The sequence below is a fragment of the Gracilinanus agilis genome, chromosome 3 (assembly GCF_016433145.1).
Source record: "Gracilinanus agilis isolate LMUSP501 chromosome 3, AgileGrace, whole genome shotgun sequence".
Lineage (NCBI taxonomy): Eukaryota > Metazoa > Chordata > Mammalia > Didelphimorphia > Didelphidae > Gracilinanus > Gracilinanus agilis.
The window spans coordinates 597425242-597451856 of record NC_058132.1 but is presented as its reverse complement, the minus strand read 5'-3'; the positions used below and the strand labels follow the sequence as shown (position 1 = coordinate 597451856).

General features: G+C 34.7%; 1 protein-coding gene across 1 annotated transcript in view; it reads left to right on the top strand.

Moving 5' to 3' along the window:
• The window catches only part of RAPH1 (Ras association (RalGDS/AF-6) and pleckstrin homology domains 1), a 108483-nt gene that overhangs the window by 79731 nt on the left and 2137 nt on the right, over positions 1 to 26615 (top strand). Inside the window, exons 8-14 of the mRNA XM_044669410.1 lie at positions 3053 to 3118; positions 6489 to 6632; positions 11185 to 11295; positions 16553 to 16651; positions 21299 to 21419; positions 23602 to 23744; positions 26513 to 26613. Of these exons, the coding sequence (XP_044525345.1) occupies positions 3053 to 3118; positions 6489 to 6632; positions 11185 to 11295; positions 16553 to 16651; positions 21299 to 21419; positions 23602 to 23744; positions 26513 to 26613 (785 nt within the window). The remainder of the gene's footprint in view (positions 1 to 3052; positions 3119 to 6488; positions 6633 to 11184; positions 11296 to 16552; positions 16652 to 21298; positions 21420 to 23601; positions 23745 to 26512; positions 26614 to 26615) is intronic.

The following is a 26615-nucleotide window of genomic DNA, read 5'->3' as shown; positions in this document are numbered from 1 at the left end:
TGAGAATCAAAACATTAGCCATCAAGGGTGATAGGGCCTATCTGTCTCAAAGGGTAATAGAAGTAGCTGCTACTCTCCAACAGCCTCTGGGCTTTGAACATCTTTCTCCCCTAAGAAATGACTTATAAACTAGTGTCTGTCTATAATGCTCACTAGTGACCCAGCTATGCAACTAATTTTACTTATTGTCTTCAGGGATATTATATTAAATTATCTCTGGACATTGTTGCTTTTGGGGGTCTTCTGAAGCACATTATGTTCTTTTTGTTGAATCCTGTCATTTTGGTTATTTCTTCTTTGGACATTAGTTTACTCATTTATAAAATGAGATACTTGAACTAAGCAACCTGAAATCTCCTTTCCTGGCTTAAATCCTATATTTACATAATCCATTAACTTGATTTTAGAGCTTAGTAGTCTCAAATACTAGTAATTTTCCCTTGGGGAAAATAGCTAAGTTATGCTAGAAATAATAAGGACCTAAATTCAGATACTAGCTCTGTTTTGGCAACCTAGCTGGGCCTCACCTTCCTCATCGCTAAGATGAAGGAAAGGTTGAACTAGGTCATACCTTGATTCCCTCCCTCATAATCCTAAACATATAATTGGGACTAATGTGTCCCATTAGCAGAAAAGCTTACTGATACTGTGCTTCTAAAAAGTCAACTGAATAAGCGAAATTCCATATCTCAGTGAAAACTATGAGAAATATCACACGTATTAAAGGCAAAGAGTATCTGCCTGAATCTACAAAATATTACTGTGAAGTATCATTTCTACTGATTAATAATTTTTGTGAACTATTGTGAAGAATGCTTATTTTAGGGAATTAAAATCCTTTTGTTGTGATTGTATACATAATATTATGTTTTCACACTTCTTTTAGTGCTTGAAAAGATCTTTTATTTTCCTTAAGGAGGGGACTCCTCCTCTGCCTATATTGATTTTTATATAATTTTTCCATGCCTTAGTACAGAAGATAGCAAACCATGACCAGTGGGTCAAATCTGGCCTATCTCCTGTTTTTGGATGATTTTTGTATGGCTCACAAGCTATTCATCACCCTAGGGTCAGCCTGCTTAGTCTTAGGTAAGTTAGTCTTCAAACAAGAAAAACAGTTCATTTTGAGGTACTACTACAACCTGATAAGACCTGCCAGAGTTTATAATCCATTAGCATAGAAATTTAAATTTGAGCCCATAATTCAGATATGATTTTGCATGAGAATAGGACTTTAATTGAAGTTATGCTTTATACGCTATTACCAAAAGATACTTTTCATAGTCATTTTAAAAACTCTTAAAATTTCTAGTTGAGTCAGACATTGTGAAATTATAACTAGCTGAGATGGATTGTATTTAGCTGTACCAAATCTCAAGTTATATTATAAAGCAGTAATTATCAAAATCTACTAGCTAAAAAATAGAGTGGTAGATCAGTGGAATAAAGTTTACAATACACATCAGTAATTGAACATAGTAATCTAATGTTTGATGGAAGCAAAGATCTAAGTTTGGGGGAAAGAATTCACTATTTGACAAAAGTTGCTAAGAAAACTGAACTAGAATTTGGCAGAAACTAGACCACACTCCATATAGCATAAGATCAAAAAAGGGGCACATGATTTAGAAGTGAAGGGTAAAAACAAGTTACATGGAATATTTTACCTGTCAATCTGGATAAGAGAAGATATAGATAACATTACAGGATGTAAAATGGATGATTTGATTACATTAAATTAAAGGATTGTACAAACAAAACCAATCCAGCCAAGATTAGAAGGAAAGCAGTAAACCTGGAAAAATTTTTACAGCAAGTTTTTCTAATAAAGATCTCATTTCTCATCTCTACAAAATATTGAGTCAAATTTATAAGAATGCAAGTCATTCCCCAAATGATGAATGGTCAAAAGATATAAACAGGAAGTTTTCAGAAGAAAACTATTTATATATACATATATTAGGAATGTTCTAAAACACTATTGATTAGAGAAATGCAAAATAAAACTACTCTGAAGTACTCCCTTCACACCTGTCAGATTGCCTAATGACAGAAAAGGAAAATGATAAATGCTAGAAAACGTATGGAAAAATTGGGACAGCAATACACTCTTGGAGTTGTGAAGTGATCCCCCACCATTTTGGAGAGCAGTTAGGAACTGTTCCCAACAACTCTTTGACTAACAATACCACTTCTAGATCTATAAGAAATTAAAGGAGGGGAAAGGTTCTATATATACAAGTGTATTTTTATATCATCTCTTTATGTGATAGCAAAATAATTGGAAATTGAAGGAATGCCCATCAGTTGAACAAGTTGTAGTATATGATTATGGTTTTAGAAAAATCTGGGAAGATTATGTGAACTGACCTAGATCATTGTACACAATAACAGCAACACCATACAATGACCAACAGTGAATAACTTGGCTACTCTATTTTTTTGCAACTCGGTTAATATGGAGGTGTGAATTTTGAATGACTGAACATGTATAATCTATTTCAAAGTGTATAATCTATTTCAAAGATTCAAATACAATCCCTCCCAAGGAATAGAGAGAGAGAAGGGAGGGACTTTGTAACCCAAATCATTTTAAATGAATTTAAACTGTTTTTACATGTAATTTTTAATAGTAAAATAAAAACATTCTCAAAAAAAGATTTCATAAACTGCCTTTTTGGGCATCCAAATCAGTAGGCTTTCTACACACTAGGCAACTCCTTTAAATGTAAATTTTTTTATTTTTTTGTATCCTTTAAATTTTATTACTATATGCTATCCAAAAACACAGTTGTTATTCATTTGTAATGCTACCATAGGATCACAAAGGGGGAAAGATATGAGAATTAATAAATAGAGGAATAAATGGGTAAGGAAATAGGCATTTGGTAGTGGCAAGTTTTCAATTACAAGGGAAAAGAAAGGATTTTCTTAAGAAGCAACATAGCATGTATGTGACAAAGAAATATAAGCAATTTCTGGTTTTTGGTCATAAACTTATCTTTATTTTATTCTAGATCCTTAAACTTAATGTCTTAGTTTCCTCTTTCAGAACTATCTTCTGGGGAAAAAGGAAACATCTGAGATGGCTGACAGAAATAAAGAAGTGCTTTTGGAGGTATAATTATAAATGCATTTTTTAAAAGTTATTTTCAAAAACATAATTTGAAAGGGAAAACTATTGCTATAAATATAGTAAATGGCACATATGCTTTGTAACTTGATTCAGTATCTAGGGTCAGTGGCAGAAATTGTGTTGAAATTTTGTTATAAGGATTCTTTGTATTTAGCCATGATAGTGAAAAGGAAAAGAGTTTTTCAATTTGTGAATTTCCTTTACTTTTTTTTATTGTTGAGATAACTGTTGTAGTTACTAAGACATTTTGGGATATTTATCACAGCCGCACCCCTCAAGTCACCCCTCCATCCCTATCCCTAACTAATTAAACCCTGTCTTGTATCCAAAGGATTTAAGCAAAATCAACTCACATAGCAATCACTTCTGGCTATATATTCAACATTCTGCACTTGTACCAGCTTTTCCACAAAAATGAGGGAAGGAGATATGTTTCAGCATCTGTTTTCTGGGACAAAGCTATTAATGATTTTGATTTCTTAGCATTTTACTGTTTAAAATTGTTTTCACTTATTTTAGCTAGTGTGTGTATTCTACTAGTTCTGCTTGTTACATTCAGTATTACTTGATTTAAGTTATTCTTAATGTATTTTTGCCTTTTTCATAATTTACTATGGTACAGTAATATTCCTTTATGTTCTTTTAAAGGAATTTGTTCAGCAGTTCCATAAGAAAGAGGTACCCTGTGTTTCCAGTTTTTTGCCCCCCATCCCCCAAACAGTACTGCAATGAATATTTTGGTACACATGGAACTTTTCTGTCTTTTACTTTGGCCAGTAGTGGGCTTGCTGAGTCAAAGGATATGAATAGTTTACTTCATGCTTGATGTTGAATCAGTTATAGTTCTACCAACATTATATTGGTGAGCTCCTTTTCATAGCCCATCCTACATTATTTTTATCTATTATCTTTGATACTTCCTTAATAGTTTTAGTTCTCTGAAATGCTCGTTTTCCTTTTTTGTTTTATTTTGTTTTGCCAAATTTTATTCAAGTAACCATAAAGTACAGTTATTATAAAAATTCACTGAGAGGTTTCAATTCATTTCTTTTATTTTTGTTCTATATAATTTATGGAAATGCCCTTATATTTGATGTTAAAAATAATTTTAATTATATATAAATAATTTTAAGTGGCAGGGAAAAATAAGAGTAATCTCTCTACAAATAAAATTCAAAAGAAAAACTTCATCTTGATTTTTCTAGTTGACATGCCAGAATATTAAAATCCAAGAAGTTCATATATTGGAATTCTTAGGTTTTTGGTAAGGAGTAAGGTGATGTTTTGAGAACATTTGAGAACATAATTTGAGAATTAGCAACTTGGAAATAAAGAGCTTCTTATATTGCATTTACCTTTACCTCTGCTTTAAGTTAGCAAAATTTTTCTTTGCAATCCCCATTTTAAGTCCTTCACTGTGGTAAATGAAAACAAAATGCATTTTAACTTTTATGTTTCTTGGTGCTTTTATCAAGGCATGCAAATATTTTCTTCTCTTCCTCTGTGTCTCTCTCCTCCTCTCTCTTCACTGAGTTTCCTTCTCACTTGACTTAAAGTGCGCTCACTACTGATTTGGCATGGGAGCTTTGAACTGCCTCACTTCTGAGCTGCTTTGCTCTTCTGTAAATGGTCTGGTGGGCCTCACTCCAGAGAGGCAGGGAAGGTCACCATTTTTGGTGCTGGATTTAATGCAAACATCCACTTTTTTTTTTTAGTTCAGTGCAGTTCAGAACTCCTGAACTCCAATGACCAAACCAACCTTAGCCTCCCTGCTTCAGGGATTACAGGCTTATATCATAATGCTCAGCTGCAGAGCATATTTTTTTCAAAACTAGGAAGTATTTGTTGTTTTTTATTTTAATTTAGATAACTGTATAAACATAGTAAGTTAATAGAATATCTGATATATTATATGATATATGTTATATTATATGATATATGTTATGTTATATGATATATGTAGCATTTTCTTTAAGCATAAGCTGTTTAAACTTTAAAGAAAATTAACATTTCTGAAACTAATGTGCTGCAACTACAATATAGTATTTGGTTTTCCATCCAGAGACTTCTAGTAGTCTTCTAATAGTCACATATTAGGAATGATTAACTTTTTAAATATTTAGATAGTATAGTGCATCTTTTAAATGGCACTTTCAGTTAAATTTTTTCAAATTATAATTAAAGTAAGTAGAAATTAAGATGCAGGGTCTTAACTTTTTGCATCAAATCTAGTGAAGCTTATAGACCCCTTCTCAGAATAATGTTTTTAAGTAATTGAAGGAAATGCTAAATTTTATCTAGATTTTTATGAAAATACATATTTTTTCCCATCCAAGTTCACAGATCTCTTGAAATCTATCCATGGACCCTTGGTTAAGAATACCTGAATGAACTGATGCAACCATTTTGGAGAACAATCTAGAATTATGCCTTAAGAGTTATAAAGCTATGTGTAACTTTTTGACCCAACAATATGACTATTTATTTCCCAACGTGATCAGGGGAAAAGGAAAAAGTGGGGATGCCTGTCAATTGGAATGGCTAAAAAGTCGTGGCATATGATTGTGATAGGATTCTACTGCATCATAAGAAATAACAAACTGGTTGATTTTTTTTTTTTAAAACATGGAAAGACCTACGAGCATAAATGAGCAGAACCAAGAGACCATTATATACAGCAACAGAAATGTTGTCAGAAAAATAGCTTGTTTATGTCTACCCCCAGAGGAAAAAAACCTAATAAATAGAAATAAGCAATTCATAGTTTTAGATACACACATAACATTTTTTTTTGTCAAATGATTCCTTCTCTAATGGGGAGGCAAGGAGTGCTATATCTGGGAATTTTAATGTAACAAATAAATTTTTTAAAAAGGATGCCTGAATTAGAATACTTACAAGTCCCTCTTATATACTAACTTGGGAAATAGAGTTGTGGTTTGTTTTTTTCACTTCAGTTTGAATTCTTAGGAAACATGAGAGTCAAAGGGTGAAAAAGTACTGACATTAAGTGGTCATCTGCATGGATGGGAAAGATAACAAAAACTGATCAAAGCAGCATTGTACAGTAGATTTAATACTAAGCTTGAAGACAAGAAGAGCCAGGTTAGAATTCTACCTCATATACTAGCTATGTGACCCTGAGTAAAACTTCTTAGATCTGTGACATGAGAATTGGACTTAATAACCTATAATTTGTAACTTAATAACCCCTTTGGTGTTAAATTTATGTGCTTATGTATATACGGGTAGCATCGTTTCAACATATGGATTTCACGCTAATGTCATATGAATAAGTTTTGTTCTGGCAAGATAAGGATTACAATCCTTTCTACTTTCTACATTGTTTCAGGAATGTTTTTGTGGGAGTTCTGTGACAGTCCCGGAACTTGAAGGAGTGCTGTGGCTGAAAGATGATGGCAAGAAGTCCTGGAAGAAACGTTATTTTCTCCTGCGAGCTTCCGGTATCTATTATGTTCCTAAAGGAAAAGCAAAGGTATGTTGTTTATAATAAAAATTGTTTAACTTTCTTATTGATACTGCTTTTGTTCTTCATTATGTTGAGGGTTTTTTTGGAAATATTCCCGTTATACTATTGTCACAAAACTTAAACAAGATTGACTAAAGAGCCATTATTTCTGATTGAGTATACAGCATGCTACACTCATAGACCACCAGATCTTGGCCTAGAGGGGAGAAATTAATTATTTTAACTGCCTTTTAATATTATTTGTATTATGATAGCCATTGTGTATTTTGCTTGCTTTTTTAAAATTAAAATTAAATTAACTAATTTAATTTAAAATGTAATTACTTTAATTTTTTAAAAATGCACTCCCAAGTTTCTTCAGATGAAAACAATTATTTTCATTTATACTCATGCACAGCCCTTTGTTCTTCCATTCCCAGTTGATGGGTAACCATTTTTCTTCCTAGTGTTTTTTTTTTCACTATAAATAGTGTTGCTATAAATATTTTGTTAAATACTGGACTTTTCATTTTCTATCTGTGACCTCTTATATATGTGGTCTATAGTGGAATCACTGTGCATGATTGGCTTAGTAACTTTTCTTATGTAAATCTAAATTATTTTTTAGAATAATTAAACTAATTCCTAGCTCCATCAATAGTAAAACTGACAGGTTAACCTTAGAGTTGTTTTTTTTTTCCATTTTAAAAATTTATTAATATTCATTTTTAACCTGTTTACGTGCTTCATACCCCTACTTTCCCCTTCACCCCCCGCATTCCTCCCACCCATGGCCAACGCACATTTCCACTGGTTGTAACTTGTGTCCTTGTTCAGGGCCTATTTCCATATTGTTGTTAGTTGCATTTGTGTGGTCGTTTCGAGTCTACATCCCCAGTCATGTCCCCCTCAACTCATGCATTCAAGCAATTGATTATCTTCTATGTTTCCTCTCCTGCAGTTCTTCCTCTGAATGTGGGCAGCATCTTTACCATAAATCCCTCAGAGCTGTCCTGTGTCATTGCATTGCTGCTGGTACAGAAGCCCATTGCATTCGATTTTACCACAGTGTATCAGTCTCTGTGTACAGTGTTCTTCTGGCTCTGCTCCTTTCGCTCTGCATCACTTCCTGGAGGTCTCTCCAATTTGCATGGAATTCCTCCAGTTTATTATGCCTTTTAGCACAATAGTATTCCATCACCCGCATATACCACAATTTGTTCAGCCATTCCCCAATTGAAGGACATCCCCTCCTTTTCCAGTTTTTTGCCACTACAAAAAGCTCAGCTATAAATATTTTTGTACAAGTCTGTTTATCTATGATCTCTTTGGGGTACAAACCCAGCAATGGTATGTCTGGATCAAAGGGCAGGCATTCTTTTATAGCCCTTTGAGCATAGTTCCAAATTGCCAGCCAGAATGGTTGGATCAGTTCACAACTCCACCAGCAATGCATTAATGTCCCAATTTTGCCACATCCCCTCCAGCATTCATTACTCTCCCCTTCTTTCATTTTAGCCAATCTGCTAGTGTGAGGTGATACCTCAGAGTAGTTTTGATTTGCATTTCTCTAATTATTAGAGATTTAGAACACTTTCTCATGTGCTTATTGATACTTTTGATTTCTTTACCTGAGAATTGCCTATTCATGTCTCTTGCCCATTTTTCAATTGGGGAATGGCTTGATTTTTTTATACAATTGTTTTAACTCTTTGTATATTTGAGTAATTAGACCCCTGTCAGAGTTTTTTGTTATAAAGATTTCTTCCCAATTTGTTGTTTCCCTTCTGATTTTGACTACATTGTTTTTGTTTGTACAAAAGCTTATTAGCTTGATATAATCAAAACCATTTCATTTACATTTTGTAATTTTCTCTAACTCTTGCTTCGTTTTAAAATCTTTTCTTTCCCAGAGATCTGACAGGTATACTATTTTGTGTTCACTTAGCTTATTTATAGTTTCCCTCTTTATGTTCAGGTCATTCACCCATTCTGAATTTATCTTGGTGTAGGGTATGAGATGTTGATCTAAACCTAATCTTTCCCATATTGTTTTCCAGATTTCCCAGCAGTTTTTGTCAAATAGTGGATTCATGTCCCAAAAGTTGGGCTCTTTGGGTTTATCATACACTGTCTTGCTGATGTCATGTATCCCAAGTCTATTCCATTGATCCTCCTCTCTATCTCTTAGCCAGTACCATATTGTTTTGATGACTGCTGCTTTATAGTATAGTTTAATATCTGGTACTGCTAGGCCCCCTTCCTTTACATTTTTTTTCATTATTTCCCTTGATATTCTTGATCTTTTGTTATTCCAAATGAAATTTGTTATAGTTTTTCCTAATTCAGTAAAGAAGTTTTTTGGTAATTTGATAGGTATGGCGCTAAATAGATAAATTAATTTGGGTAGGATGTTCATTTTTATTATGTTAGCTCATCCTACCCATGAACAATTAATGTCTTTCCAATTGTTGAGGTCCAGTTTTATTTGTTTGGAAAGTGTTTTGTAGTTGTTTTCGTATAATTGCTGTGTTTGTTTTGTTAGATTCCCAAGTATTTTATATTGTCTAGGGTGATTTTAAATGGTGTTTCTCTTTCTACCTCTTGCTGCTCTAATGTGTTGGAAATGTATAAAAATGCTGATGATTTATGTGCATTTATTTTGTATCCTGCAACTTTGCTAAAGTTGTTGATTATTTCTACCAGCCTCTTAGTTGATTCTTTAGGATTTTTTAAGTAGACCATCATATTGTCTGCAAAGAGTGATAGCTTAGTCTCCTCCTTGCCTATTTTGATACCTTCAATTTCTTTTTCTTCTCTAATTGCTATTGCTATTGTTTCTAGTACTATGTTGAATAATAGAGGTGATAATGGGCATCCTTGTTTCACTCCTGATCTTATTGGGAAGGCTTCTAATTTATCCACATTGCATATAATGCTTGTTGATGGTTTTAGGTATATATTGTTTATTATTTTTAGGAAGGGTCGTTCTATTACTATACTTTTCAATGTTTTCAATAGGAATGGATGCTCTATTTTGTCAAAGGCCTTAGAGTTTTAATTTGGCTTTTTTATTAGTAGCATTTTTTTTTTTGCATACATGGAAAATTAACTTGGTTAGTATTGCCACTTTTGTTATATTGGCACAGAACAGCCAAAAATATGGGATATGCCTTTAGCTATTTAAATTATGTTGTTAGGAACATTTTACAATTGAAGCTAAACAAGAATTGGGTTTGGTTTGGCAGATCAAATGTCAGATAATTAGACTATGGAAGACTATTAGATACTAATGTAACACCAGCTTTTAAATCTTAAATATCACCATTTACTTTTCAGTGAAGTAAAAGAAATTGTTACATAGATAGCAGTGTGTTAATGAAAATGCATAATCAACCAAATAATATATAGTAATTACAATACACATAAACCCAGATTATACTCTCACTGATTCACTTAGTAGCTATAATACAGCCTTACCCAGAAGCAATTAATATTTTTAGCATTTGTCATTTTCTTTTTTTGTCGTCTTAGCAAATATGACAAGTGCAAAGTGATACCTCACAGTTGTTTTAGTTTGCTTATTAATAATTTAGAGCATTTTTTCTTATAACTATTGGTAACTTAAAATTCTTTCTCTGAAAACTGCCATAGGACTTAACAGTTTTTCTTGCTTTTCTTCTAATTTTAGCTGTAAGGATTTTATTTTGTGAAAAAATTTCTTCATTTTATGTAATTAAAATTTCCATATCTCTTGTTTGGTCATGAATTCTTTTCCTATCTATAGATCAGACAGGTCAGACTACACTTGTTCTAATACATGCATTTTAGGAAAAACATTGACAAGAGAGTTTCCAGGAGAGAAATAAAAATGTTGAAAGACTTGATCTCTGCCCCATTAGAAAAGAACTAGGTACATCTGGCCTAGAAAAGACTTAAGGATTGATCTATTTAAGGACTTTAAATTCTCTCCCACAGAAGATGAGTTAATGACTTGTTCTCCTTGGAACTCAAAGGTAGAACTTGGGGTAGTTGAATTTATAAAGATGCAGATTTAGGGTCAAGTGTAACAAAAGCATCCTAAAGAGCTTGGGTAATTACTTTTCCAAATGTTTTTAAAGGAGGATTCTTTTTCCACACACATTAAGCTGTGTGTTTACTGAGGTTCCTTCAGTTCTGAAATGCTGTGACTATAGGTTTGATGACAAGAGTCTGGACAGAAAAATCAAAACACCAGAGTTTTTATACTTTTATACTTTTAGATGAAGCAACTAATGATATTGCTGTTAGAACTGAGGATAATTGGAGAAGGAAGCCATCTTCCAAGGGGAAATTAATAAATTCAATGTGATTAATACAGTGAAATGAAAATGTACTGTAGGCAGTTGAAGTTACAAAAATGCATAATTGAGTAGATACAGGGAACAAGTGAGTGATAAGGCCTAAGGCCCTATGAAGATGTAAGGGTAAATGAGCTTACCATTCAAGTGGACACAGAGCAGAACATACAGAAGCTAAGCTTTAAGAAATGCCCATAGTACCAGATAGACTGTTGCTGACTCTTTTGTTTGTATATTAGGTTTCCCGGGATCTTGTGTGCTTTCTTCAGCTGGACCATGTCAATGTTTACTATGGACAAGATTATCGGAACAAATACAAAGCACCTACAGACTATTGCTTAGTCCTAAAGGTAACTTGTTTGAAGATGCATTGCAGATAAGATTAATATATAATTGTTTTAGTAATATAAGCCCCTAGAATATCTCTGCCTGACATATTATTTTACTTAGAGTTTGACAGAAGAAAAAGTAAAGCTGAAAAATTATATATACCAAAACAAAACTAAAATTTAGTTATTATAGTAATAGAAATGGACACTAATGTTTCAGCATTATATTCTGATAAATTTCAGACAATTTAATATTATTTCTTAGTGTATTGAAATACACATTTGTCTTCAAAAAATTAAATTAGTTCAATATGTGGAATGAAATTTCTGTTCATTTCCTAGGAGTCTTTTTTTTCCTTTTAGCTGGTACTCTTTCCTAAACAGAACCATCAGAGGGCACTGTGGTCTGAGTTTAAATGGTATTCTACTTTGCAGGAAGAACATTAAAATAAATTATCCCATTGGTCTCCCACCTCTTTTATTGTAGCTTACATCAAAATTTTTTTTGCCTTTTGCTTTTTTTAATTACTTACCTCCATAAGGTTTTCTAGTCCTTAACATTGGAAAGGGAAAGTGTGTGTGTGTGTGTGTGTGTGTGTGTGTGTGTGTGTGTGTGTGTGTGTGTGTGTGTGTTTTAAATTTTAATGGAAGAAGCAGCTTTAAAAAATGCATTATGGGGGCAGCTGGGTAGCTCAGTGGATTGAGAGCCAGGCCTAGAGACGGGAGGTCCTAGGTTCAAATCTGGCCTCAGACACTTCCCAGCTGTGTGACCTTGGGCAAGTCACTTGACCCCCATTGCCCACCCTTACCACTCTTCCACCGAGGAACTAATACACAGAAGTTAAGGGTTTAAAAATATATATAAAAAAAAAAATGCATTATGTTGCTCTCATTTTCACTCATCAAGATAAAATCAAACCAATAATATTCATAAAACAAAGCAAAATTACCAGCTTTTAAGCCATTTAGAGGTGATGTGATCAGAGCTCTGACTTTGGAATCAGGCACATTCAAATTGCACTTCAGATGATTAAAAGCTCTGATATCCCTAGTCAAGTCATATATTCTTTCTAAGCCCCTCATCTGTAAAAGGTGAATAACTATAGTACCTACTATCATAAAGTCTTGTAAAGATAAGATAGCATATTTAAAAGGCTTTGGAAATCTTTAAAGTTCAGAATTTTTATCTACAAAGCATCAATATAACCAGCCTTTCTCTTTTTGCTAAATCATAGTTTCTGCTCTCTCTCTCTCTCTCTCTCTCTCTCTCTCTCTCTCTCTCTCTCTCACTATCTAACTGCCACTAACAGGATACTTGGATGTTGTGGTAAATTACTAGAGTACCCAAAATATTGGTTCTTAATCTTTGGGGACCAAAGATTTGTACTAAAAATCCAAAAAGCCATCTATCCATACATAATTGTAATTTTCATAATTACATAATTGACTCTTCTTCCCTCCCCCCCATCATTTCCTAACTATCTATTCTTTGCTTCCATGCTTTGGGGAAATGTGAAGATTAAAAAGGCTGGGGAAATGGGGCATGAGCTCTAGTTAAGAGGAAAGTAAGGCAAAGAATGAGAAATAGCAGATATGTTAAAAGCAGATGTGCTTTCAAACCATACAGATTTAGAAGTAAAGTCACAGCCCCTTCATTTCTTAACCCACACGCCCGACCTTCCCATCTGCTACTACAACTACCACCCACTTGTAGTTCTATTTTTGAATAAATTATAAACTAAAACTTAATTAAATTGAAATTAATGGGGAAAGTCATTGGCAACTAACAGATGATTAGGACCTGCTTAGATTGTCTTTTCCATTACCTTATAAAATCTCATTGATGTACCTTTTGTGGAAAGTCATATCAACAAAAGCTTATGAAATCCAACTGGCATTAAATAGGCCTGTTCTATCCACTGTGCCACCTAGTTGCCCCTCTACATCTTTTTTTTTCTTTTAAAGGAAATATTTGGGGAAATATTTAATATTTAATATAGCTAACACAAAGTAGAAGTTTCACAAAGAAATGAGAAAAAATTAATTTTTATTACATGTGATAGGAAAATTTGAAGTATGACTAGTGAAAGAAATCAAAAAGTAGATCAAAACCACAGATATAATAATATGGTAGGTTTACATTTAAGAGATATAAAATGCCTAAATGTGACTAGGATCTATTTTCAATTACAAATTGTAATAATTAAAATTAAATTATGAAGCTCCTAGTAGCTTTATAATTTTATTACATCAAAGTTTTTTTTTGTTTGTTTGTTTTTTATCCTGGGGCTCCATTCTAGGAGCATAGGGCCACAACCAGTAGGCAATGGGACACACAGTCGCTCAGGGTCACCCAGCTGGGAAGTGTCTGAGCCCGGACTTGAACCTAGGACCTTTTGTCTCTAGGCCTGGCTCTCAATCCACTGAGCTAGCCCAGCTGCCCCTACTTTAGGTTGCAGTTTCTTTAGCAGATGTAGTTTTTACAGGGTGGGGTTGCTAGCCCCAAGCCCAACCCTCCTCCTTTTTTCCTCCAGGCTAGGGACCTTCCTTGGCCCAGGAGTGGTAAGGGTAGGCAGTAGGGGTCAAGTGACTTGCCCAAGGTCACACAGCTGGAAGTGTCCGAGGCCAGACTTGAACCTAGGACCTCGAGTCTCTAGGTCTGGCTCTCAATCCATTGAGCCACTCAGCTGCTCCCATTTTACATCAAAGTAGTAATAGTAAAGAGAGGGAAATGTAGGGAAGAGGTAGAGAGTTACTTAGCTTACTACTCTATTGACTGCCATGATGGTTTGAAGCTCACCACTAACAGGGGTTCCTTCAGGTTCCTTGCTCCAGCCAGAAGACCCTGATAGGCCCCTGGTCTGACCTTATAAGGTCTTTTTCTCCACCCACTAACTCTCCCATGCCATACCTCAGGAACCAACCACAGTTTCTTAATTTGCCTGGCACCACCCAGGGGGGCAGTGCCTGTGGGATCAGTTTCCTGTCTCATTGGTTACTTAGTTCTCTGAATTCCTTTCTCTGAGGGCTTATCCATACCTGAATTACACAGTGGTTTTTTTACCTCCAGGTCACTGAAAGGTGCCCTTAAGCAAGGGGACATAATGGAGAGAGAAATTGTTTTCTTATAATATACTTCCAGAGTAATGAGGGGGTACTGTCTATGTAATTGTCTTTTTTCTAATTTAGAATTATGATTTTACATCACATGTAATGTAAACACTTTGATTTACAGTTAGTACTCAAAGGAATTGTATGATTTTAGGCAAAGACAAAGAAAAGGAAATAGCAACTTAGGTCTGATTTCAGGAAAAGGTTAACTAATCAAATATTCTATTATATATTCCTCCTAATTCTTCAGTAATGTGTGTTGCCTTTACCAGGTGGTCCTTCCAAATCAGTGTAATATTTCAAATAATATGAGGATGTGTAGTTTTTTAGCAGGGAGTTTCACATACTACCTTTTCAGTGTTATCAAGTCAAAAGTTTTGGAACTGACCTACTACCCTTCCATATATTTCATATTCTTCACTGGCTGCCCCTTTATGGACTTTTTCTCTTCCTTCAAGACTGTCCTTCGTGCCCTTTTAAATTTGTATTCTTGTTTGAAAAAAGTACAGAAGGAGCTAAGAACAATGTGATTTACCTTGTACCATAAACCTTACTAAGGATGGCCCTTGTTAGTGCTGTTTCTTGAACTGTTTTGTTTACCTTTCTACCAGCCGAGGTTCATTGTTTAAGTAACAATATAAATTGTAATCATTAGGAGATAAAATCTTACTTCTCAAAGTCTTGAATTTTATATCAGGGAAGGAACAATAATAATAGCTAGCCTTTATACAGTAGTTTAAAGTTTCCAAAATATTTTACATATGTTACCTCATTTAACTCACAACTGCCCTCTGAGGCAGGTGCTATTTTTGTCCCCATTTTTATAGATGAGAAAACTGAAATAGGCAGAGATTTGTGGCTTTACTCCCTTCACACAGCTAGTTTCAGGCAGGAAGTGAACTCTCAAATCTCCTCCAATGGAGGTCCAAAATTCTTTTCACTGTACTACCTAGTTGGCTTAGTGGTAGGCTTTATAATAGTAGTAATTTACTTTTTAAAATTATTGCAAAACTTCTGATCTTGGCTGTGTGGCCCCAAGCAGTTCCCTTAAGCATTCAGTGCTTTAGATGGGCCAACTCTGGAGGAGCCAGATGCAGCCCCCTGAAATGTCCTATCCAGCAGTGTGACATTATTCCTAATCTGACGAATACAATGAGTAGGATACAATACAATGAAACTTTGAAAGAGTTGCCTTAGAAACAGAGTGATAGATGAGCATTTCCTTTCCTTTGGTCCCCTCTTTAAAAAGTTTGCCCATCACTGCCCTAGACAACTGCCTTAGGCCAGACTGGAGAATCTACTAAATTGCACTGACAGTTTCCTTATGCAAGAAATTTCCTTTACTAATGAAATCTCCATTCAGTTCTCTATAACTATCTCTATTTTAAAACACCAGTTACTTTTATAATAAAGGCCACCTTTAGTTTATAATAGTTAGGTTTAAATTAAAATGGCACAATGGCCATAAAAGTATATAACATTCTACTCAGATGGATCTCTGATCTGTTTGATTCTGTAGTTCCTTCTAAAGAGATAGATTGTAGTCCAGTTGGGTTTGCTCATCTTAATATATGCTTTCTGTGTTTCAGGAAAAAGCTACTTTACTCATACCAAGGAATCTTTCATTGTCTTGAAATTACCTGGTTTTATGTATACATTTTGATCCATAATAACTGTTCTCCTTCCTTTTCCTAATATTCATAGATTGAAATTTAAATTGGTTTTGTCTCTTCCTTAATGCATTTTGTTATTCTCCAATATGGAGATACATAAAAAAGATTTTCTGGAAATGTCCTAGGATATATCCGATTCATTTATTAGGTTTTTTTTAGTTTATATATCCTATTCCAAGATTAAACAAAAGATTTTAAAGTCATAACTAGGTGATTAATCGAATCCTTATAACTATTGTCAGAGCAACCTTAATTTTTGTTTCAGGGTTGTAAGAGTAGAATCTGGGAGATGCCACCTAAAAGTATATATATATATATATATATATTTTCTATGGACACGTGGGGACCTTAAAAACTACATTTCCCATGATTCCTCATGGTAGACGGGAAGTGGGAGGATGTAAGAAAAAGAAATATATACTCCTGTAGTGCTTTTGTTACCTTTTGAAAGTTGCATTTGAAATTTCTCTGTGGAAATTCTGTTTTTATTCTAGCACCCACAAATCCAAAAAAAGTCTCAGTATATCAAGTATCTTTGTTGTGATGATGTTAGAACTCTGCACCAGTGGGTAAATGGCATCCGAATTGCAAAGGTAAGCTTTTCTTATATCTGAGTTTTTGAGGTAGTTCAGCAAATATTTATCAAGTGCCCATTATAGACATAAAGTATCATGCATAGGGATACAAAAATGAAAAATAAAGTTTCTGTTCTTATGATTTTATGATATAAGATGACAAGAAATGTACAGAAATAAATAATGGTAAGGGGCAAGTAGGTGGCTCAGTGGATAGAGAGCCAGATGTAGAGATGGGAGGTCCTGGGTTCAAATGTGTTCTTTGTAGCTCTATGACTTTGTAGCTCTATGATCCTGGGCAAATCATTTAACACCCATGGCCTAGCCCTGACTGCTCTTCTGCCTTGGAACCAATACTTTGTATCAATACTAAAACAGAAGTAAGGGTTTAAAAAAAAAAGGAAAAGGAAAGGAATAAATAAGTAATGGTACAGATGTGTGATAAAGGCCAAAGGGGGAGATCAATTTCATATGCTAAGAAGGACTGACAGTAATCAGAAATCATGGCAACATCACGAAATAAGCTTTGTAAAGAGATTTCAGCAGGTTCAGATGAAAAGGAGGAAGTATATTGCTGGTCTAGAGAATGGCATGCATAGAGTAAAGACAATGGGAAATAGTATGGGAAACAGACTGGCCAATTTGGATTGAATACAGTAAAAAGAAAGTTGTAGAAAACAGGACTGGGAAAGTAGGTTGGAGGTTTATCCTTTATCTCATAGTCAGGGAGGCAGCTAAAGGTTTCTGAGTGTGTGGAGTGATGGAGTCATACTTGTGCAATCTTCCTAAAGATTTCTTTCAGGTATTTGAAGAATGGATTGGAGAGAGAAGATGAGGGCCATCATTAATGGCAGTATGAGTAGAGAGGACAAGATGCATGGAAGAACATAGTGTAGACATTTCAAAAAAAGGATGTGGGAAATGATAGGAAAAGTAAAGTACAATCTTGAGTGACAAGACTAAATTAGGATGGAGGAATGATGTGTTAATTCAGTTTGGACATAGATCAGTAGCTTCAGAGCCATCAGGTGATGCATCTAATCCAACCCCTTCCTTTTTCTTTGGCCCTGTAGTTTAAGTGATCTATTCTATGTCACACAAGTAATAAGTGGTACAGCAAGGATTTGAATTCAAGTTCTTAGGCAAACCTGATGCTTTCTGTGCTTCAGAAAATAGCTACTTTACTTCTTTGGAATTTGTAGAACATAGAGGTATGCATTAGGCAACTAGAATTTTAGGTTGAGAAATATAGATTTGGTAGTCATTTGCACAGAGGTATTAATGAAATCATTGGAAGAGGATGAGATTGTTAAAGGAGAGAGTAGATATAACATATTGAAGAGCAAGCTAAAGATCGGCCTTGAGATATTCACAAGGAGTGAAATGAAAAGAAACCAGTGAAGGAGCTCAAGGGAGGAGGCAGTATTATAGAATATGAGAATTGGAAAGGACTTCCATAGCCATTTGACTTCAGTCCATACCTGAAAAAGAATCCCCTCTACCGCCAATGGCTGTCTAGCCTATGAAGAGAATTCTGTCTCATGATAGCCCATTCTCTACTAAAGGACAGTTCTTATTAAATTGCACTTTTTACAACTTCCTCTCCTAGTTTTGCCCTCTGGTGCAGATCTAGCCTCATCTCTCTTCTATATGACATCCTTTCACATTCTTGAATAAAGCTCTTCCCCACTTCTTTCAGTTGATCCTCGCATGATTGAAAGTTTTTCACCTTTCTGGTTGCCCTCTAATGGACACTTTGTAATTTATCCCTGTCCTTAAAACTAAGACAGTTAGACCTGAACCCAGTAATGCAGATGAGATCCAACAAGGGCAGTAAAGGGACTGACTATTAACCCCTCTCCCACCCCCACCCCCCACCTCTTCCCTTCTACATTACTCAAGTTTTCATTTATTTTTGACGTTTTAAAATTTCAAGTTCCAAATTCTCTCTCCCTCCTGCTCTTCTACCACCCATTGAGAAGACAAACAACATAATGCAAAGATTATATTCACTTTTTTGGCTATCACATTACACTGCTGACTCACTGAGCTTATGGTCCACTAAAAGCCCTATCTTTTGCAGAACAACTTTCTAACCACAATTCCCCCGTCTTGTATCCAAGTGTAAGATTTTATCCTTATTAAATTTCAAATTTCCTCTTTCAGCCCAAGATCTTTTTTTTTGTTCTCTTTAGTTGTCCTTCCCAGCTCTGGATAATCTACATATTTTGAGAAGCATGCCTTTCTCTGAGTTAAATAAATCATAGATAAAAGAATTAAACCATTAATAACTAGTTTGACTCCAGCCACCCAACCAATTCTGTATCTATCTGGCTATATTGTCATTTGAGTCTACATCTATCCATTTCACAAGATAGTATGAGATACTGGTTATTAGCTTTGTAGGTAAACTTTTTATTCATAGCATTCCTTTCATCTGCTAATTTAGTAATCCTATCAAAAAAGGAAAAGTGGTTAGTCTGCTGTGACCTGTTCTTAATGAAGCTATACCTGGTTCTTTGTCATCACCATTTTCTTTTCTAGATGACCACCAACCACATCCTTAATGATCAAATCTAGAATTTCCTAGGAATCAAAGTCAAACTTACTGATTTGTAGATTGTTCTCTACCTTGTTGTTGTGTTTTTTTAATTAATTTTTCCCCATACAAAAAGATCCATTTTCTCTCCTTCCAATTCCCCCCTTCATTGAGAAAGAAAAAAGAATTCTGCTACAAACATATAGTCAAATTTTAAACTATTGCGAGGTGTCATAATCTTATTTATCCCAAGTGAAAGTCTTTCCATTTAATTTCTTTCAAAGGGGGATAAGGATTACATCTATGGTTTCATTGGTATAATGTGAACCCTCAGGGAAGCAAGATTCCCTTTATCAGTATAAGTTGGCACATTTTCTGAAGCTTTTTAAAAGCTTCACTCTCTAGCCTCAATACATTCTTTTCATAGGATTGTGCCAAGCTCAACAGAATACCAGTTTTCAATAATTTGAGAACGCCATGAAATTTAACTTGAAAGCCACCAATGCTGCAGCAGCCTATCTCTTTCATTTCCCCTACCTACCAGTTATCTTCCAATTCTGTTAAATCAGTAAGCATTTATTAAGCCTTACTATGTGACAAGACCTGTACTTTGGCTGATTTACACAAAATGACAAAGACCTGGTCTTTGCTGTGGTGTACCCAAGGGAGGTAACAATCAGGAAATAACTCAGAGAAAGGAGAAAAATGTTTCTTCCTGCAGAATGTGGGATTTGAGCTGAATTTTAAAGGAATCCAATGAAAGCCCAAAGACAGAAAGAGGCAGCTAGTATTTTAGGAATAGATGGCATCCAGTGAAAAGGCAGGTGTAGTGTGATGTTTGAGGAAGTGGAAAGCCTATTCTCTCATAAACAATGTGGAGGGAAATAAGGTATAAAAAGACTACAAAAGTAGGAAGAGAGCAAGTGGCAAAGGGCTTTTAGAAGCAAAAAGCAAAAAAGGATTTTATATTTGCTAGGTGATGGGGATATTATATAAATAACAAAGAATGAACCAGTCCCAATTTTTTTCTTAGAGCATGTTGTATCTTCCAAACCACTTTCTCTTTTTCCTCTTTTAGTCTTCAAGTTTTATTCCCTGATCTTCCTTAATTTCTTCCTTCTTCCCCCTTTTCCATACTCCTTTCTTATTTTTGATCTGGCTCCTCTTTCATCCTGGAAAGAAAATCTAGACAAGTTCCCTTGAATTGCCTTTTTCTTCTCCCAACTTTTTCCTCTCCATATAACCATTTCACTAGTCAAAACAACTTTAAATTATTACTGAATTGCCTTCTTATTTTGTTTTTTTTAAAAAAAAAAAAAACCTTTCTTTTCTCCTGCACCTTTTCCCATGGAAACCAAATACTAACAAAAACTCATGGATGACAACCAAGAAAATACCATCAGATTTTGGTCACTGGGGACACTGGAAAGAACAATTTTTAGTAGGGCAATAGGAATAAAAACCAGATTGATAAAACTACAACCTGGATTGAAATCTACTTTCTCTAGAAATTTAACAGTGGCAAGAATGAAAGAGGGATAGTAGGGATATTCAGAGGTTTTTATAAGGTCGATGAAATCTGTTTCTATACAAAAAGAGCTGTATGAAAAGGGATTAGATGGATGGGGAGAAAGGGCTTGAAAATGAAAGAAAGAGATGGAATCAAGAGCCTAAATTTAAAAAGTCTTGGCAAGAAGGGTAACTTCCTCATGTTAGTGAGTATTTATTAGTGTATGTAATCCATCCTTACTGGCTGAAGTTTAATCTTTTGACTCTTAAGTGAATAGGAGTGATAATAGAATATTAGATAAGGTAAAGTGCCTTATATGATTGTTTTGAAGGAAATTTTCATCTTTTACTATGCTTTTTTAATTGCTTATATTCACTACAGAAAAACAATTGAATAATCCACAGATGTAACCAATTATTGGTTAATGTTATTAAGCCTCTTTCTGCCTGCCCAGAAATAAGTTAGCTGTAGATGGCAATGTAATTTATCCTAATGATTTGGCATGGTAAAGAAATCTTTTCATGGAAAGTTATGAACCGGCTAACAGAAACATGCTTCTTCCCTCCATACCAATTAAATTGAAATAAAGTCATAAATTACTGTCCTCTCTGTTTAGTATGGAAAACAGCTCTACCTGAATTACCAAGAAGCAGTAAAAAGAACAGAGTCAGCCTATGACTGGACCTCCTTGTCCAGTTCCAGTATCAAATCTGGATCCAGTTCTTCTAGTATACCAGGTAAAGCAAAAATACCTCAAGTACAATTTACAGTGAAAACTGTTCTTTTAAATCAGGAGTTCCTAATCTTCTTTGTACCACAGTCCCTTTAGGATGTCTGGTAAAGCCTATGGACTCCTCAGAATAATGTTTTTAAATGTATAAAATAAAATACAAAATATTACAAAAGAAACTGGTTATTTAAAAGATTTTTGAAGACCTTACCTTCCACCTTAGAATCAAAATTGTGTATTGATTCCAAGGCAGAAGAGCAGTAAGGGCTAGGCAGTGGGAGTTAAATGACTTGCCCAGAATCACCTAGCTGGGAAGTGTCTCAGGCCAGATTTGAACCCAGGATCTCCCATCTCTAGGCCTGGCTCTCAATCCTTTGAGCCACCCAGCTTCCCCAAAAGACTTTTCAAGTTCACAAATGTTAAAAATTCTTTTAAACTTCTTTAGTCCTCTCCAGAGATTCTCTTATTTCAATATAATCTCAACTGTTGAACCTCTTACCAATAACAATTTGTGTGTCCCCTTTTAAAATTTTTCAGGGCCAGGCTCTCATGTTACATGATGTGCTTTTTCAGAGCTGAAAGCTAAGATTATTCAAATTATGAAGAAAAATTCATTTGAGTAGCTTCAGAATGTAAAACTTAAGACTAAATCTTGGGATGAGATATTTCTTGGGATGCAGAAATTTCAGAATCAAGGAGGGGAAGATAATTTTCATGGTTCTTAAACAGTGAACTCTATAGCAAATTCTTAAATACCCCGTCTTCCCTGCTTTTCCATGAGATAGCTATAAAAAGTAAAGAAATAGGAAGTGGAAATCCAATAATTTTTTTCTTTTTTGTTCAAGCCTCAAGCAAAGTAATCTTTTCATCACTGTTATACAAGAACAATTAGTCAAGTAAATGAAAGAAATAATGAGTATAGACAGAAATGGAATTACAAATATGTTGTATAGGAATATGCAGAAAAGAAATAGAAAGCAAATATAACCGATATAAGTACATTAAAATGTCCTCATGCTATCTCCTAATTTAATATCATTTAAACACATTATATTGTGTACATTTTGGGGTAGCCTTTTTTTCCTAGAAAGTTTAAAAGTCCTTGATTGATAAATCACAGAATCAGATCTGAAAGGAATCTCATTATCATTGGATGAATATCCTAGTCTTCAGCATTGAATACCTTTCATGTGCAAAACAACATTTTAGATGTTGAGGAAGACACAAAATTTAATAAAACACAACCCTGGCCCTCATGGAGCTTATGGTGTAGTAGGGGGCTAAACAGAAAGAAAAAGGTAGCAGTAAAATCCCCCCCCCCTTTTTTTTTTTACAAATAAAAGGAGTTTCACGATTTGCCCCCTATTGCTAGTTAGGGCTGGAGAAAAAAAAAGGAGTACTTTAAACTTTTATTCTTCTTAGTAATGGAGAGGTAATGATTCTTCAAGTAAGCCTTTTGTTTTTTTTTCACCCCTGGTGGCCACAATCTGTAACTAGGGAAATTACAGGAATTTAATATAGAAAGGGAAATAACCTTTCCAAGTTTTCTCCAGGAAGTAGCCAAGGTACAACAATGTAGTTATATTCTCTTATTCCCCCTTCCACTCCCCCCATCTCCCTCTCTCCAAATGTATTCTGATGATGATAAAGTGAAAACAGGTTTAAAATCTAAATGTTAAGAGTCATTTACAGTTAAACAATAGTTTTGTCCTATTTCCCAGTGTAACAGAACAGACAATATATAAAGAGTGATCTGCCCTTAGTCAACCATCATCATGACTGTTATTGGTTTTTCAATTTCTGGTCAAGGAAAGAAAAATAATAAAGAATATAAGACCCTTTATCCTGTGAAAGAAATTAGCTACTAGACTTTTTATTGCCAACCTTAATTTTCTTATTTAGGTTCCCATTTGTCTTTGTACAAGTTCTTTGATTTGCTGAATGATTGAATACTAATAACATGCAAGTCTTTTTATAGAATTTCTTAGTGAACTGGTATGCTTAATAAACTCCAGATTTTCCACTTCTAAGTATAGACATTTTCTAATGGAAGTAATAACTTATTTTATAACTTGAGTGGTATGAAATTAACTTGTGTTGCCTTTACACCAGTTGACATTCTGTAAGAGACCTCTAAAATACTTATTCACTATGACACTTTTTTAAAACCAATTAAAATTTTTTAACAGAGTCTCAATCAAATCACTCTAATCAGTCTGATAGTGGAGTTTCTGATACCCAGCCAACAGGGCATATTCGTTCCCAAAGTATTGTGAGCTCTATCTTTTCAGAAGCTTGGAAACGAGGGACTCAATTGGAAGAATCCAACAAGGTAACAAGCCTGCTTTTAGCCTACATAGCAGCTCTCATAATGCTTTAATGAGAAATGGACTTTATTGTGATGTTGTTCTGTCACTTTATTAGAAACCCTCTTCTTGACTCTGTTTTTCTTCTGAATGTCTTTCTTTTTGATTGTGGGGAATCACTCACTGTCTTCTATCTAAATAGATAATATCAGATCAGTTGGTCCTTGATTTTGATTCAGGGTGAATTTATTTAGCTTGATGCTAATGAGCTTCTTTCTTTACTTGATTTCTTGCCTTTTGGCTATTCTCCTCCTCATTTCTCTCTCCTACAAGGTTATAAAGGAAAAAGTTGAGTTCTAATTCATCATATATAAAATTTCTATTCCTGACTCTTGTGTTCCTGAATCATACTACTATATTGAATTGCACACTGAGGTGAATGTCTAATCCATGATTCCCAATTTTTTTTTTCATCTCAGAACCCCAAAGAGCATTTAAGTGATTTTTTTGGTACATATATATGCATGAACACACACACACCAAATTTGAAATTAAAATTTTAATACTTACTTTAGAATAACAAACCCCAATGTATATTAATATAACTTTTTCTGTGAAGGAAAACTATTTCTCTCCTCCCTTCCCTTCCAAAGCACAAAGTAGAAATATTTTGCGTATTTTTGCAAATCTTTTTAATGGCTTGCTTAATAGGAAATAGCTAGATTCTCAGCTGCTTCTGCATTCAGTCTTTTGTAATATGTAATATGTAATTTTGTTAAAGGTATATGGGGTAAAAAGATCTGGTTTTTCAGTTATATAGGTGGAAAAAGCAGGGAGTATTTTAATAGGCAAATTTTGTCTTAGTATTATGATGGAAATAGTTTTGACCTCACGGACCTCTATGGGTCTTGGGGGCTCCAGAGATCTCTGATCTGGTCCAGTTACCTTGTTTTACAAATGATGAAACTGAGATGAAGAGAAGCTAAAAGCAGTGCTTCAAATCACACAGTAGTAAATAGCAGCAGCACTAAATTTCAGTTAGTTCTTCAGCCTAAGAAGCCATCTAGTATAAACTTTTGCTCAGTGTAGGAGTTCTGTTACATCTCTGCCAGCTGACCGCCTCCTTAAAACATATCCAGGTCAAGAACATGGCATTCCATAACTACTGTTTCCTTTATGTTTTTATTCAGTAATTGTTTTCTAGTGCTCCAATCTGAATGACCAATGCATTCGCCAGATGAGTCAGACCAAAATTCTGCCATAATTTATGCCAATTGACTTATCTTCTGATTATAGGTTACCCTGTAGAACTCTAATTCAGAATCAAAAATAATATTGGCAATTATTTGGGGAAAATTAAGTCCATCACAGTAGAATTTTCAAAAATTCTTACCTCCTCTTTGTCTTTTCATTAGTACTAATGAATCAGGAACTATGCTTCAGGAAATGCTACTAATCCTAGCTTGTAGAAGAAAATCCTCCATTTATGAAATTTCCAATGATCTTATTATCCACAGAGATTTTTCACTTGCATAATTGCATCAAAACAAAGATTTTGTGTTTTTAAAGGGTTGGTTGTCATTGCAAAATAAAGGTTGGTTGGAATAGAAGGATTTGAAAAGAATTTGCAGGTCAGAAATTTTCACAAGGCCCTGTGTGGCAATGGAGATCTATTAAGTTTCTGTTCTCCTTCCTCTGTGTTTCTCCTGTTACCTCAGTCTCAGATGCCCAGTGTGAAGGCCTGCAGAGCTAAGGTCTGCATATCCAAGATGCCTAATATGGGGTGCAAATAAGGTCAGGGACAGTTCTTTGAAAACACATTAACCTGAGTGATTCATTGAACCAAATCTTACCAACTAACTTTTTTTCATTGAGAGTTGCTTAATCCTTTTTTTTATTATGCTAATTAGCCATAAGTTTTAATCTGACAATTTATAGATATCTAACAAACCAGTTAGGAAATCCTTTGTAACGTGATATAAATAATTCTTGCTTTTGGTCCCTTATCAGCACAGTTTAAAACCCCAAAGACCATGCCCAAATGATTTGAAAAGCAAAAAGAAAGAAAAGAAACATTATCCAGGATATATTTCTATGTAATTTCCATAAGTTTTTAATCACATCATTCCATCGTGAAATTCATTAACTGTGCAATAACGACTCTAGTAACAATAAGAAATGTTTTAAATTGTCAGCAAATTTCTATTCCTTCTGGATTTCTTTCCTTTTCTCAGACCCGTAGAGAGTATTCTCATTTTCTCCTTGCTTTTTTTCTATATGAAAAAAGTTTGGGTTTTTTTTTTTTTTGTTGGTTTTTTTTGGTAGTTTGTGGTCACTTGCTGTAATGTTCATGAATCATTTCTTTATGTATTTTCCAGTAAAACAAATATAAGGAAAATGCCCCCCTTTTACCTGCATTGCTGGACTTCTGTGCATGTTGGATGCAAGTGTCTCGTACGAATACAAGTGTGTGTGTCAAGCTGAGCCCTGTGTGACTGTGCACGCCTGCTGAATATTTTCATGCTCTCCCATGTCAGCCCTAGCATCAGAAAGCCATCCTCGCTCGCCGGGAGGCCCTCACCCAGTGAAAGCTTGTCACGATGGGCGGCAGTAGTAAGCGCCCGCTGAGCTCTCGCTGTGTCATGTGATCTGTCCATCCTCATCCTCTCGCTGCATCTTCTTCATGCATGTTCCAGGCACCTCGCTTTTTTTTTAAATAGATAAGCAAGTCAGAACTGAACTTTATAACCTTTTTTCCCCCTCCCTTGTCTCCCTTTTTTTATACTCCTTTTAGGCCAGAATGGAGTCTTTGAACCGACCCTACACTTCACTTATGGCCCCTTTATCCCCACAAACTAAGACAGTTGCCCCCTACACTGCTTCCCAGCCTTCCCCGC